This window comes from Aphelocoma coerulescens, unplaced genomic scaffold, assembly GCF_041296385.1.
Source record: "Aphelocoma coerulescens isolate FSJ_1873_10779 unplaced genomic scaffold, UR_Acoe_1.0 HiC_scaffold_118, whole genome shotgun sequence".
NCBI lineage: Eukaryota > Metazoa > Chordata > Aves > Passeriformes > Corvidae > Aphelocoma > Aphelocoma coerulescens.
Window position 1 is genome coordinate 87,492 of NW_027183476.1, and position 16,564 is coordinate 104,055.

The window sequence follows — 16,564 nt, forward strand, 5'->3', positions numbered from 1 at the left end:
ACGGGATGATAACGAGCAAAAATGGGGTGATAATGAGCAAAAACGGGGTGATAACGAGCAAAAACGGGGTGATAATGAGCAAAAACGGGGTGATAATGAGCAAAAATGGACTGATAATGAGCAAAAACGGGGTGATAACGAGCAAAAACGGGGTGATAATGAGCAAAAATGGGGTGATAATGAGCAAAAACGGGGTGATAATGAGCAAAAATGGGGTGATAATGAGCAAAAACGGGGTGATAACGAGCAAAAATGGGGTGATAATGAGCAAAAACGGGGTGATAATGAGCAAAAATGGGGTGAAAACGAGCAAAAACGGGGTGATAACGAGCAAAAATGGGGTGATAACGAGCAGAAACGGGGTGATAACGAGCAAAAATGGGGTGATAACGAGCAAAACCAGGCTGGCAACCTCCTCCTGGCCCTGGTGGTCCTGGCCCAGTCCTGGTGGCCCCATCCTGACCCCACCAACCCAACCCTGGTGACACCGATCCAATGCCGGTGGCCTTCTCCCAACTCCAGGGTCCCCATACCAACCTGGTGGCCCCATCCCATCCCTGGTGGCACCGACCCAACCCTGGTGGCACCAACCCACCCCTGGTGGCACCAACCCACCCCTGGTGGCACCGACCCAACCCCAATGGCTCCGTCCCATCCCCAGTGCCACCAACCCAACCCCAATGGCTCTGTCCCAACCCTGGTGGCACCATCCCAACCCTGGTGGCACCAACCCAACCCTGATGGCACCAACCCAACCCTGGTGGCCCCGACCCAACCCTGGTGGCACTGACCCATCCCTGGTGGCCCCATCCCATCCCTGGTGGCACCAACCCAACCCTGATGGCACCAACCCAACCCTGGTGGCACCAACCCAACCCTGGTGGTCCCATCCCACCCAGGTGTTCCCAAACCACCCCTGATGTCCCCAACCCACCCTGGTATCCCCATCCCACCCAGGTATCCCCATCCCACCCTGGTGTCCCCATCCCACCCAGGTATCCCCATCCCACCCTGGTATCCCCATCCCAACCAAGTGTTCCCAACCCAACCCTGGTGACCCCATCCCATCTCTTCTGTCCCCATCCCACCCAGGTGTCCCCATCCCACCCCTGGTGCCACCAACCCACCCCCAATGTCCCCATCCCACCCTGGTGTCCCCATCCCACCCCAGGTGTCCCCATCCCACCCCTGGTGGCACCAACCCAACCCTGCTGTCCCCAACCCAATCCTGGTGGCCCCATCCCATCTCTTCTGTCCTCATCCCACCCTGGTATCCCCATCCCACCCTGGTATCCCCATCCCACCCAGGTGTTCCCAACCCACCCCTGATGTCCTCAACCCAACCCTGGTGGCACCAACCCCACCCAGGTGACCGCATCCCATCTCTTCTGTCCCCATCCCACCCTGGTATCCCCATCCCACCCCCGATGTCCCCAACCCAACCCTGGTGTCCCCATCCCACCCAGGTGTCCCCATCCCACCCAGGTGTCCCCATCCCACCCCTGGTATCCCCATCCCACCCTGGTATCCCCATCCCACCCCTGGTGACCCCAACCCACCCCCGATGTCCCCATCCCACCCAGGTGTCCCCATCCCACCCTGGTGTCCCCATCCCACCCAGGTATCCCCATCCCACCCAGGTGTCCCCATCCCACCCAGGTGTCCCCATCCCACCCTGGTATCCCCATCCCACCCAGGTGTCCCCATCCCACCCAAGTGTCCCCATCCCACCCCAGGTGTCCCCATCCCACTCCCGATGTCCCCATCCCACCCCAGGTGTCCCCATCCCACCCTGGTATCCCCATCCCACCCAGGTGTTCCCAACCCACCCCTGATGTCTTCAACCCAACCCTGGTGGCACCAACCCCACCCAGGTGACCCCATCCCATCTCTTCTGTCCCCATCCCACCCTGGTATCCCCATCCCACCCCCGATGTCCCCAACCCAACCCTGGTGTCCCCATCCCACCCAGGTGTCCCCATCCCACCCCTGGTATCCCCATCCCACCCTGGTATCCCCATCCCACCCTGGTATCCCCATCCCACCCAAGTGTCCCCATCCCACCCAGGTATCCCCATCCCACCCTGGTATCCCCATCCCACCCAGGTGTTCCCAAACCACCCCTGACGTCCCCAACCCACCCCTGGTATCCCCATCCCACCCAGGTGTCCCCATCCCACCCAGGTGTCCCCATCCCACCCTGGTGTCCCCATCCCACCCAGGTGTTCCCAACCCACCCCTGATGTCTTCAACCCAACCCTGGTGGCACCAACCCCACCCAGGTGACCCCATCCCATCTCTTCTGTCCCCATCCCACCCAGGTGTCCCCAACCCACTCCCGATGTCCCCATCTCAACCCTGGTGGCATCAATCCAACCCTGGTGGCACCAACCCACCCCCAATGTCCCCATCCCACCCTGGTGTCCCCATCCCACCCAGGTATCCCCATCCCACCCTGGTATCCCCATCCCATCTCTTCTGCCCCATCCCACCCCCAATGTCCCCATCCCACCCTGGTGTCCCCATCCCACCCCCGATGTCCCCATCCCACCCAAGTGTCCCCATCCCACCCTTGATACCCCCAACCCCCTCGCACCCCCCCAGCAGGACCCACCCGTGTCCTTGTCGGCGCCGAAGAGCACCGAGGGCGGGTTGGGGTGCACCAGCAGCTGCAGGTAGTTGAGGGCGAACTTCTCCACGTACTCGCGGAGCTGCTCCTTCTCGTACATGCGCTTGATGAACAGCAGCGCCTGCTGCCTCACCTGCGGCGGGGACAGCGCCGTCACCTCCCCGGCGCCACCCCCGGTGCCACCCCCGGTGCCACCGCCGGCCGCCGGGAACCATCCCTGACCTTGTCCTTCTCGTGGGAGCTCAGGTCCAGCAGCACGTGCAGGTACTGGAACTGCCGCGACGGCCGCTTGAAGATGAGGTCGCGCAGGGTGGACATGCCCAGGTAGGTGCGGCTCTGCGGGGGGGTGGTGAGTGATTAGAAATGGGGGGGTTAATGAGTAGAAAGGGGGGGTTAATGAGCAGAAATGGGGAGTTAATGACCGAAAACGGGCAGTTAATGACCAAAAACGGCCTGCCAGTGACCAAAACCAGCTGAGAATGACCAAAAATGGGTGGTTCGTGACCAGAAATGGTTGATGACCAAAAATGGGTGATTAATGACCAAAAATGGGTGATTAATGACCAGAAATGGGTGATTGATGAGCAGAAATGGGTGATTAATGACTGAAAACGGGCAGTTAATGACCAAAAACGGGCTGCCAGTGACCAAAACCAGCTGAGAACAACCAAAAATGGGTGGTTCGTGACCAGAAATGGTTGATGACCAAAAATGGGTGATTAATGACCAAAAATGGGTGGGTAACGACCAGAAATGGGTGGTTAATGACCAAAACCAGGTGATTAATGACCAGAAATGGTTGATGACCAAAAATGAGTGATTAATGACCAGAAATGGGTGATTAATGAGCAGAAAGGGGTGATTAATGACTGAAAACGGGCAGTTAATGACCAAAAACGGGCTGCCAGTGACCAAAACCAGATGAGAATGACCAAAATTGGGTGGTTCGTGACCAGAAATGGTTGATGACCAAAAATGGGTGATTAATGACCAAAAATGGGTGATTAATGAGCAGAAATGGGTGATTGATGAGCAGAAATGGCAATTAATGACCAAAAATGGGTGACTAATGACCAAAAACCGGTGGTTAATGACCAGAAACAGTTGATGACCTGATTTATGACCAGAAATGGGTGGTTGATGACCAAAAACGGGTGATTAATGAGCAGAAATGGGTGGTTAATGACAAAAAACAGGTGACTAATGACTAAAAACAGGTGGTTAATGACCAGAAACGGTTGATGACCAAAAATGAGTGATTAATGACCAGAAATGGGTGATTAATGAGCAGAAATGGGTGATTAATGACTGAAAACGGACAGTTAATGACCAAAAACGGGCTGCCAGTGACCAAAACCAGCTGAGAATGACCAAAAATGGGTGGTTCGTGACCAGAAATGGTTGATGACCAAAAATGGGTGATTAATGACCAAAACCGGGTGATTAATGACCAAAAATGGGTGATTAATGACCAAAACCCGGCGATTAATGACCAAAACCAGGCAATTAATAACCAAAATCAGGCAATTAATGACCAAAACCCGGCAATTAACGACCAAAACCAGGCTGATAATGACCAAAATCGGGCTGATAGTGACCAAAACCGGCAATTAATGACCAAAACCAGGCGATTAATGACCAAAACCAGGCGATTAATGATCAAAACCCAGTGATTAATGACCAAAAATGGGCTGATAATGACCAAAATCAGGCAAATAATGACCAAAACCACCAGGCTGATAATGACCAAAATCGGGCTGATAATGACCAAAACCGGCAATTAATGACCAAAACCTGGCGATTAATGACCAAAACCAGGCGATTAATGATCAAAACCAGGCGATTAATGATCAAAACCCAGTGATTAATGACCAAAAATGGGCTGATAATGACCAAAAACAGGCAATTAATGACCAAAACCGGTGATTAATGACCAAAACCAGGCGATTAATGACCAAAACCCAGTGATTAATGACCAAAACAGGGCTGATAATGACCAAAACTGGCAATTAATGACCAAAACCTGGCGATTAATGACCAAAACTGGGCAATTAATGACCAAAACTGGGCAATTAATGACCAAAACCGGTGATTAATGACCAAAACCAGGCAAATAATGACCAAAACTGGCAATTAATGACCAAAACCTGGCGATTAATGACCAAAACTGGGCAATTAATGACCAAAACTGGGCAATTAATGACCAAAACCTGGCGATTAATGACCAAAACCAGGTGATTAATGACCAAAACCGGTGATTAATGACCAAAACAGGGCTGATAATGACCAAAACTGGCAATTAATGACCAAAACCTGGCAATTAATGACCAAAACTGGGCAATTAATGACCAAAACCGGGCGATTAATGACCAAAACCAGGTGATTAATGACCAAAACCCGGCGATTAATGACCAAAACCCGGCAATCGACCAAACCCGGGCTGATAATGACCAAACCCGAGCTGGCAGCGACCCACGGAACGGTGCCACCTCCGTGGGACACCAAACCCGGGTGGCAACGAGCGAGCCCAGGCTGGTAGCCACGTGCCCTGGCGGTGCCAGCTGCCCGCGCCCCGTGCCCACCTCGTCCTCGCAGTACTTGCGGATGACCTCGAGCGCGCTCTCGGTGATGAGCGGCGCCTCCAGCACCACTTTGGTGAAAATTCTGCCGGGAAAGGGACACGGCCGACGTCACCGCGCCGCCGTGGGGCGGCCCAGGGGGCTACCGTGGGCGCTGCTGCGTGCCCACAGGTACCAGACTGGTCCCAGAGGTGCTGGGGTGGTACTGGTGGCACCGGCCTGGATGAAACGGCTCTGTCCCGTCCTCAGGGACAACGTCCTGGTGGCACCGACCCGACCCTGGTGGCACCAACCCAGCCCTGGTGGCACCAACCTGGCCCTGGTGGCACCGACCCAGCCCTGGTGGCACCAACCCTGCCCTGATGGCCCCAACCCTGCCCTGGTGGCACTGACCTGGCCCTGGTGGCACCAACCCAACCCTGGTGGCACTGACCTGACCCTGGTGGCACCGACCCAACCCTGGTGGCACCAACCCAACCCTGGTGGCAGTGACCTGACCCTGGTGGCACCAACCCTGCCCTGGTGGCACTGACCCAGCCCTGGTGGCACCGACCCAACCCTGGTGGCCCCAACCCAACCCTGATGGCACCAACCCAACCCTGGTGGCACCAACCCAGCCCTGGTGGCACCAACCCTGCCCTGGTGGCACTGACCTGGCCCTGGTGGCACCAACCCAACCCTGGTGGCACTGACCTGACCCTGGTGGCACCAACCCAACCCTGGTGGCACTGACCTGGCCCTGGTGGCACCGACCTAGACCTGGTGGCACCGACCCAACCCCAATGGCTCTGTCCCAACCCTGGTGGCACCGACCCAACCCCGGTGCCACCAACACAACCCTGGTGGCCCCATCCCAACCCTGGTGGCACCAACCCAGCCCTGGTGGCACTGACCTGGCCCTGGTGGCACCGACCTAGACCTGGTGGCACCGACCCGACCCTGGTGGCCCCATCCCACCCCCCTGTCCCCATTGCACCCCTGGTGGCACCAACCCACTCCTAGTGGCACCAACCCAACCCTGGTGGCCCCATCCCACCCCTGGTGGCCCCATCCTGTCCCCAACAGCACCAACTCAACCCCCATGTCCCCATCCCACCCCCGGTGCCACCAATCCAATCCTGGTGGCCCCATCCCATCCCTGGTGGCCCCATCCCAACCCTGGTGGCCCCATCCCAACCCCAGTGCCACCAACCCAACCCTGGTGGCGCCATCCCAACCCTGGTGGCCCCATCCTGTCCCCGGTGCCACCATCCCAACCCTGGTAGCCCTATCCCATCCCTGATGGCCCCATCCCACCACCAGTGCCACCAACCCACTCCTGGTGGCCCCAACCCAACCCTGATGGCACCAACCTAACCCTGGTGGCATCGACCCAACCCCCATGTCCCCATCCCACCCCCAGTGCCACCATCCCACCCAGGTAGCCCCATCCCACCTTTGGTAGCACCAACCCAACCCTGGTGCCACCATCCCACCCCTGGTATCCCCATCCCACCCCAGGTGTCCCCAACCCACCCCAGGTGTCCCCATCCCACCCCAGGTGTCCCCATCCCAACCCTGGTGGCCCCATCCCAACCCTGGTGGCCCCAACCCATCCCCAACAGCACCAACCCAACCCCAGTGTCCCCATCCCACCCTCGGTGCCACCAACCCACCCCAGGTGCCACCAACCCACCCCCGGTGGCACCAACCCACCCCCAGTGCCACCAACCCAACCCAGGTGTCCCCATCCCACCCCAGGTGTTCCCATCCCAACCCTGGTGGCCCCATCCCAACCCTGGTGGCCCCATCCCACCCCTGGTGGCCCCAACCCAACCCTGGTGGCCCCAACCCAACCCTGGTGGCCCCATCCCACCCCTGGTGGCACCAACCCAACCCTGGTGGCCCCATCCCACCCCTGGTGGCCCCAACCCAACCCTGGTGACCCCATCCCATCCCTGGTGGCCCCAACCCATCCCCAACAGCACCAACCCAACCCTGGTGGCACCAACCCACCCCCAGTGCCACCAACCCAACCCTGGTGGCCCTATCCCACCCCTGGTGGCTCCAACCCAACCCTGGTGGCCCCATCCCAACCCTGGTGGCCCCAACCCATCCCCAACAGCACCAACCCAACCCCAGCGTCCCCATCCCACCCCTGGTGCCCCCACCCCCACCCCAGCATCCCCATCCCATCCCCCATGTCCCCGGTGGCCCCGGACCCGTCCTTCTGGTCGGGCTTCTCCTGCAGCCCGGCCAGTAGCCCGATGAGGCACTCGTCGTAGCGCTCGAGGCCGCCGGCGCCGCCGCGGGCCAGGTGGGCGTTGTACTCCTGGAAGAGCCACGCGAAGGCCAAGTCCAGGCGGCCCCGGACGTCGTCCAGGATGAAGGAGAGCACCTCGCTCTTGAGGGGCACCTCGAACTGCGTCACCAGCGAGGCCAGGATCTTCACACGGGCCTGCGGGGGCACCCGGCGGTCACTCGGGGGTCACTCAATGGTCACTCAAGGGTTACTCAAGGGTTACCCAAGGGATTGGTCAAGGGTCACTCAAGGGTCACTCAATGGTCATTCAAGGGCTCCTCAAGGGATTGGTCAAGAGTCACTCAAGGGTCACTCAATGGTCATTCAAGGGTCATTCAAGGGTTCCTCAAGGGTCACTCAAGGGATTAGTCAAGGGTCACTCAAGGGTAACTCAAGGGTCATTCAAGGGTTCCTCAAGGGTCACTCAATGGTCATTCAAGGGCTCCTCAAGGGATTAGTCAAGGGTCACTCAAGGGTCACTCAAGGGTCATTCAAGGGTTAGTCAAGGGTTCCTCAAGGGTCACTCAAGGGATTAGTCAAGGGTCATTCAAGGGCTCCTCTAGGGTTACTCAAGGGATTAGTCAAGGGTCACTCAACGGTCATTCAAGGGCTCCTCAAGGGATTAGTCAAGGGTCACTCAAGGGTCACTCAGTGGTCATTCAAGGGTTCCTCAAGGGTCACTCAAGGGATTAGTCAAGGGTCACTCAAGGGTAACTCAAGGGTCATTCAAGGGTTCCTCAAGGGTCACTCAATGGTCATTCAAGGGTCATTCAAGGGTTCCTCAAGGGTTCCTCAAGGGATTAGTCAAGGGTCACTCAAGGGTCACTCAATGGTCATTCAAGGGTCATTCAATGGTCACTCAAGGGTCACTCAAGGGATTAGTCAAGGGTCATTCAAGGGCTCCTCAAGGGTTACTCAAGGGATTAGTCAAGGGTCACTCAAGGGTCACTCAACGGTCATTCAAGGATCACTCAATGGTCACTCAAGGGTTCCTCAAGGTATTAGTCAAGGATCACTCAAGGGTTCCTCAAGGGTCACTCAATGGTCATTCAAGGGCTCCTCAAGGGATTAGTCAAGGATAACTCAAGGGTCACTCAAGGGTCACTCAAGGGATTAGTCAAGGATAACTCAAGGGTCACTCAAGGGTCACTCAAGAGATACTGGAACTGCGTCACCAGCGAGGCCGGGATCTTCACACGGGCCTGCGGGGGCACCCGGGGGTCACTCGGGGGTCACTCAAGGGTTACCCAAGGGATTGGTCAAGGGTCACTCAAGGGTCACTCAATGGCCATTCAAGGGCTCCTCAAGGGATTAGTCAAGGATAACTCAAGGGTCACTCAAGGGTTACTCAAGGGATTAGTCAAGGGTCACTCAAGGGTCACTCAAGGGTCACTCAAGGGTTACTCAAGGGATTAGTCAAGGGTTACTCAAGGGATTAGTCAAGGGTCACTCAAGGGTCACTCAAGGGTTACTCAAGGGATTAGTCAAGGGTCACTCAAGGGCTCTTCAAGGGATTAGTCAAGGGTCACTCAAGGGTCACTCAATGGTCATTCAAGGGTTCCTCAAGGGATTGGTCAAGGATAACTCAAGGGTCACTCAAGGGTCACTCAAGGGATTAGTCAAGGGTCACTCAAGGGTCACTCAAGGGTCACTCAAGGGATACTGGAACTGCGTCACCAGCGAGGCCGGGATCTTCACACGGGCCTGCGGGGGCACCCGGGGGTCACTCGGGGGTCACTCAAGGGTTAGTCAAGGGATTAGTCAAGGGTCACTCAAGGGTCACTCAAGGGTCACTCAAAGGATTAGTCAAGGGTCACTCAAGGGATTAGTCAAGGGATTAGTCAAGGGTCACTCAAGGGTCACTCAAGGGTTACTCAAGGGATTAGTCAAGGGTCACTCAAGGGTCACTCAATGGTCATTCAAGGGTTCCTCAAGGGATTGGTCAAGGATAACTCAAGGGTCACTCAAGGGTCACTCAAGGGATTAGTCAAGGGTCACTCAAGGGTCACTCAAGGGTCACTCAAGGGATTAGTCAAGGGTCACTCAAGGGTCACTCAATGGTCATTCAAGGGCTCCTCAAGGGATTAGTCAAGGGTCACTCAAGGGTTCCTCAAGGGTCACTCAATGATTGTCCAAGGGTCACTCAGGGGTCACACAAGGGCAGCTCAAGCATCACTCAAGGGTCACTCAGTGGTTGCTCAGGGGTCACTGAGGGGTCACTCAGGAGTCACTGAGGGGTCACTCAAGGGTCACTGAGGGGTCACTGAGGGGTCACTGAGGGGTCACTGAAGGGTCACACAAGGGCAACTCAAGCATTGCTCAAGGGTCACTCAGTGGTTGCTCAGGGGTCACTCAGGGGTCACTCAAGGGCTACTCGAAGGTTTCCTGGGGCTACCCCGGCTGTGTCCGGGCTACCTGGGCGGCCCCGCTGGCGGCCACGGCCCTCTCGGAGCGCAGGATGCGCCGGACGGCGCCGAGCTTGAGCTTCTCCACCTGGACATCGCTGAGCGGCTTCAGGACATCGCTGAGGCGGAAAACCTTCTTGCGACCCCCGGCCCCCGCCAGCCTGCAACGGGAGCGGGAGTGGGATCGGGATCCGGGGGAACGGGAGCGGGAGTGGGATCGGGATCCGGGGGAACGGGAGCGGGAGTGGGATCCAGGGAGAGCGGGAGTGGGATCGGGATCGGGGGGAACGGGAACGGGAATGGGATCGGGATCCGGGGGAACGGGAACAGGAATAGGAATGGGATCGGGATCCGGGGGAACGGGAGCGGGAGTGGGATCGGGGGGAACAGGAGCGGGAGTGGGATCCAGGGAGAGCGGGAGTGGGATCCAGGGAGAGCGGGAGTGGGATCAGGATCCGGGGGAACGGGAATGGGAGTGGGATCCAGGGAGAGCGGGAGTGGGATCGGGATCGGGGGGAACGGGAACGGGAGTGGGAATGGGATCCAGGGAGAGCGGGAGTGGGATCAGGATCCGGGGGAACGGGAACGGGAGTGGGATCCAGGGAGAGCGGGAGTGGGATCGGGATCTGGGGGGAACAGGAGCAGGAGTGGGAATGGGATCCGGGGGAACGGGAGCGGGAGTGGGATTGGGATACAGGGGGAATGGGAGTGGGAATGGGATCGGGGGAATGGGAACGGGAGTGGGAATGGGATCCGGGGGAACGGGAGCGGGAGTGGGAATGGGATCCAGGGACAGCGGGAGTGGGATTGGGATCGGGATCCGGGAGGAATGGGAGTGGGAATGGGATCGGGGGTAACGGGAGCGGGAGTGGGAATGGGATCTGGAGGGAGCGGGAGTGGGAGTGGGATCTGGGGGGAACAGGAGCGGGAGTGGGATCGGGATGAGGGGGAATGGGAGCGGGAGTGGGATCCAGGGAGAGCGGGAGTGGGAATGGGATCCAGGGACAACGGGAGTGGGATCGGGATCTGGGGGGAACGGGAGCGGGAGTGGGATTGGGATCCGGGGGGAACAGGAGCGGGAGTGGGAATGGGATCCAGGGAGAGCGGGAGTGGGATCGGGATCGGGATCTGGGGGGAACGGGAGTGGGAGTGGGATCAGGATCCGGGGGGAACAGGAGCGGGAGTGGGAATGGGATCTGGGGGGAACGGGAGCGGGAGTGGGATTGGGATCCAGGGGGAATGGGAGTGGGAATGGGATCAGGGGTAACGGGAGCGGGAGCGGGAATGGGATCCAGGGACAGCGGGAGTGGGATTGGGATCTGGGGGGAACAGGAGCGGGAGTGGGAATGGGATCCAGGGAGAGCAGGAGTGGGATTGGGATCGGGATCCGGGGGGAATGGGAGTGGGAATGGGATCTAGGGGGATCGGGATAGGGGGGAACGGGAGTGGGAGCGGGATCGGGATTGGGATCTGGGGGGAATGGGAGCGGGAGTGGGATCGGGATCCGGGGGGAACGGGAGCAGGATTGGGATCAGGATCCAACAGGACTGGGATTGGGATCAGGATCCAGCGGGAACGGGAGCAGGACTGGGAGCAGGAGTGGGATCCAGTGGGATTGGGAGTGGGACTGGGATCAGGACTGGATTAGGAATGGGATCCAGCAGGATCAGGATCCAGCGGGAATGGGAGGGGGACTGGGAATGAGAATTGGATTGGGAACGGAATCCAGTGGGCGTGGGATTGGGAATGGGACTGGGATTGGGAATGGGACTGGGATTGGGAATACGATGGGACTGGGAATGGGATTGGATTGGGACTGGGAATGGGAATGGGATTGGATTGGGAATGGGATTGGATTGGGAATGGGACTGGGAATGGGAATGGGAATGGGATTGGATTGGGAATGGGATTGGATTGGGAATGGGATTTGGGAATGGGATTGGATTGGGATTGGGATTGCATTGGGAATGGGAATGGGACTGGGAATGGGAGTGGGACTGGGAATGGGATTGGATTGGGAATAGGAATGGGATTGGATTGGGACTGGGATTGGATTGGGAATGGGACTGGGAATGGGAGTGGGACTGGGAATGGGATTGGATTGGGAATAGGAATGGGATTGGATTGGGACTGGGATTGGATTGGGAATGGCAATGGGATTGGATTGGGACTGGGATTGCATTGGGAATGGGATTGGGAATGGGACCGGGAAGGAACCCTGTGGCGCTGCGACCGGGACGGAGGACTGGGAACGGGATTCTGAGGGATCAGCACCAGGACCGGGGATCCTACGATCCTCCCGGATCCACCCCCCCCGCCCCACTCAGTGACCACCCGAACGCCGATCCCGCCGGGATCCGGCGGCCAACTGACCGCGGCTGCGTGGCCGGGATGATGGGCTCGGGCCGGCGCTTGGCCTGGGGGGTCTCGTCCAGCAGCCCCCCGGCCGAGCCGTGGGCACCCAGCACGGCGATGGCCTGGCCCTGGCCCAGGGCCGACAGGCGCCGCTTGATGACCACTCCGTCCGGCTTGGCCGCCTTCTCCTCCTTGGGCTCCTCCCGCAGCAGCTTGGTCTGCTCCACGCCTGGAACGGGCCGGCAACGGGGCTGGCAACGGCCACCGGCGGGGGGTGGCCGCCAAGGCCAGTCGGTTTGGCCGTGAATTAATTAAGGAGGGGGCAGGTGGAAGCCAATGAGGTGCGTCCGGGTTTGGGGGAATTCCACCGAAAATCTCCCCAAAATCCTCGTTCTGCCCCAATTCTTACCCCCCCTCTATAGAATCTACGATCCAGTCCCGAATTAACCCCCAATTACCCCCTAATTACCCCCTAATTAACCCCTAATTAACCTCGAATTAACCCCCGAGACAAACCCCAAACCCAACCCGACCTCATCCGACCGCGCCGAATTCCACCCAAATCCTCCCAAAATCCTCATTCTGCCCCAATCCCTACCCCCCTCTATAGAATCTACGATCCAGTCCCGAATTAACCCCTAATTACCCCCTAATTACCCCCTAATTAACCCCTAATTAACCTCGAATTAACCCCCGAGACGAACCCCAAACCCAACCCAACCTCATCCGACCGCGCCGAATTCCACCCAAATCCTCCCAAAATCCTCATTCTGCCCCAATCCCTACCCCCCTCTATAGAATCTACGATCCAGTCCCGAATTAACCCCAAATTAACCCCAAATTAACCCCAAATTAGCCCCTAATTAAGCCCTAATTAAGCCCTAATTAACCCCAAATTAAGCCCTAATTAACCCCTAATTAACCTCGAATTAACCCCCGAGACGAACCCCAAACCCAACCCGACCTCATCCGACCGTGACAAATTCCACCCAAATCCTCCCAAAATCCTCATTCCGCCCCAATTCCTACCCCCCTCTATAGAATCTACGATCCCGTCCCTAATTAACCCCTAATTAACCCCTAATTAACCCCAAACCCAACCCGACCTCATCCGACCGTGCCGAATTCCACCCAAATCCTCCCAAAATCCTCATTCTGCCCCGAATTAATTAAAGAGGGGGAGGTCAAACCCAATGAGGTTTGTCCAACATTGGGGAATTCCACCCAAATCCCCCCAAAATCCTCATTCCGCCCCAATTCCTACCCCCCTCCATGGAATCTATGACCCAGTCCCTAATTAACCCCTCATTAACCCCTAATTAACCCCTAATTAACCTCGAATTAACCCCTGAGACGAATCCCAAACCCAACCCGACCTCATCCGACCGTGACAAATTCCACCCAAATCCTCCCAAAATCCTCATTCCGCCCCAATTCCTACCCCCCTCCATGGAATCTATGACCCAGTCCCCAATTACCCCTAATTAACCCCTAATTAACCTCGAATTAACCCCCGAGACGAACCCCAAACCCAACCCAACCTCATCCAACCGCGCCGAATTCCACCCAAATCCTCCCAAAATCCTCATTCTGCCCCAATCCCTACCCCCCTCTATAGAATCTACGACCCAGTCCCTAATTAACCCCTAATTAACCCCAAACCCAACCTGACCTCATCCGACCGTGCCGAATTCCACCCAAATCCTCCCAAAATCCTCATTCTGCCCCAATTCTTACCCCCCTCTATAGAATCTACGATCCAGTCCCGAATTAACCCCTAATTAAGCCCTAATTAACCCCTAATTAACCTCGAATTAACCCCCGAGACGAACCCCAAACCCAACCCAACCTCATCCGACCGCGCCGAATTCCACCCAAATCCTCCCAAAATCCTCATTCCGCCCCAATTCCTACCCCCCTCCATGGAATCTATGACCCAGTCCCTAATTACCCCTAATTAACCCCTAATTAAGCCCAAATTAACCCCTAATTAACCCCCGAGACGAACCCCAAACCCAACCCAACCTCATCCGACCGTGCCGAATTCCACCCAAATCCTCCCAAAATCCTCATTCTGCCCCAATTCTTACCCCCCTCTATAGAATCTACGATCCAGTCCCGAATTAACCCTGAATTAACCCCAAATTAACCCCTAATTAAGCCCTAATTAAGCCCTAATTAACCCCAAATTAACCCCTAATTAACCTCTAATTAACCCCTGAGACGAATCCCAAACCCAACCCGACCTCATCCAACCGTGACAAATTCCACCCAAATCCTCCCAAAATCCTCATTCCGCCCCAATTCCTACCCCACTCCGTGGAATCTATGATCCTGTCCCTAATTACCCCTAATTAACCCCTAATTAATCCCTAATTAACCTCGAATTAACCCCCGAGACGAACCCCAAACCCAACCCAACCTCATCCGACCGCGCCGAATTCCACCCAAATCCTCCCAAAATCCTCATTCCGCCCCAATCCCTACCCCCCTCTATAGAATCTACGATCCCATCCCAAATTAACCCCTAATTACCCCCTAATTACCCCCTAATTAAGCCCTAATTAATCCCTAATTAACCTCGAATTAACCCCCGAGACGAACCCCAAACCCAACCCGACCTCATCCGACTGCGCCGAATTCCACCCAAAATCCTCCCAAATCCTCATTCCGCCCCAATTCCTACCCTCCTCTATAGAATCTACGATCCCGTCCCTAACTAACCCTTAAATAACCCCTAATTAACCCCTAATTAACCCCCGAGACGAACCCCAAACCCAACCCGACCTCATCCGACCGCGCCGAATTCCACCCGAATCCGAACCCCACCCCAAAAAGCGACCCAAGCCCACCCCGACCCCCACCCTCCCCTGGGGTCCGGCGGTGGCCCCGGACCTGGCCCGAGGCCGGCCGCGGTCATCTGGGTGGCCATGAGGCGAGCCAGGTGCTTGATCTGCGCCTCGGTGCCGGCCGACTCCACGGGCGTGTAGGTGGCCTGGAAGGACGCGGGCATGGCCTCGGGCAGGTACACCATGCTGATCAGCACCTGGGGGACCCCAAAAGCACCTTAGGGACCCCAAAAATGCCTTGGAGACCCTAAAAATGCCTTGGAGATCCCAAAGCGTCCTCAAAAATGCCTTGGAGACCCTAAAAATGCCTTGAAGATCCCAAAAATGCCTTGGAGATCCCAAAGCGTCCTCAAAAATGCCTTGGAGATCCCAAAACACCTTGGAGACCCCAAAACTGCCTTGGAGACCCCAAAACTGCCCTGGAGACCCCAAAAACACCTTGGAGACCCCAAAAATGCCTTAAGGACCCCAAAACTGCCCTGGAGACCCCAAAACTGCCTGGAAGGACGCGGGCATGGCCTCAGGCAGGTACACCATGCTGATCAGCACCTGGGGGACCCCAAAACCGACTTAGGGACCCCAAAAATGCCTTGGAGACCCTAAAAATGCCTTAGGGACCCCAAAAATGCCTTAGGGAACCCAAAACTGCCTTAGGGACCCCAAAAATGCCTTGGAGATCCCAAAACTGCCTTGGAGACCCCAAAACTGCCTTAGGGACCCCAAAAATGCCTTGGAGACCCCAAAACTGCCCTGGAAACCCCAAAGTGTCCTCAAAAATGCCTTGGAGATCCCAAAACTGCCCTGGAGACCCCAAAACACCTTGGAGACCCCAAAACTGCCCTGGAGACCCCAAAACTGCCTTGGAGACCCCAAAACTGCCCTGGAGACCCCAAAACACCTTGGAGACCCCAAAACTGCCCTGGAGACCCCAAAACTGCCTGGAAGGACGCGGGCATGGCCTCGGGCAGGTACACCATGCTGATCAGCACCTGGGGGACCCCAAAAGCACCTTAGGGACCCCAAAAATGCCTTGGAAATCCCAAAAATGCCTTGAAGATCCCAAAAATGCCTTGGAGATCCCAAAGCGTCCTCAAAAATGCCTTGGAGATTCCAAAACTCCCTTAGGGACCCCAAAAATGCCTTGGAGATCCCAAAACTGCCCTGGAGACCCCAAAAGCACCTTGGAGACCCCAAAAACGCCTTAGAGACCCCAAAACTGCCTGGAAGGACGCGGGCATGGCCTCGGGCAGGTACACCATGCTGATCAGCACCTGGGGGACCCCAAAACTGACTTAGGGACCCCAAAAGCACCTTAGGGAACCCAAAACTGCCTTGGAGATCCCAAAAATGCCTTGAAGATCCCAAAAATGCCTTGGAGATCCCAAAGCGTCCTCAAAAAATGCCTTGGAGATCCCAAAACCACCTTAGGGACCCCAAAAATGCCTTGGAGATCCCAAAACTCCCTT

General features: G+C 57.0%; 1 protein-coding gene across 1 annotated transcript in view; it reads right to left on the minus strand.

Moving 5' to 3' along the window:
- SYMPK (symplekin scaffold protein) overlaps positions 1–16,564 on the minus strand; it is a 57,375-nt gene that overhangs the window by 14,793 nt on the left and 26,018 nt on the right. The window contains 7 exon segments of the mRNA XM_068998479.1: positions 2,615–2,762; positions 2,852–2,965; positions 5,212–5,293; positions 7,410–7,645; positions 9,905–10,055; positions 12,268–12,478; positions 15,145–15,295. Coding sequence (XP_068854580.1) covers positions 2,615–2,762; positions 2,852–2,965; positions 5,212–5,293; positions 7,410–7,645; positions 9,905–10,055; positions 12,268–12,478; positions 15,145–15,295 — 1,093 coding nt within the window.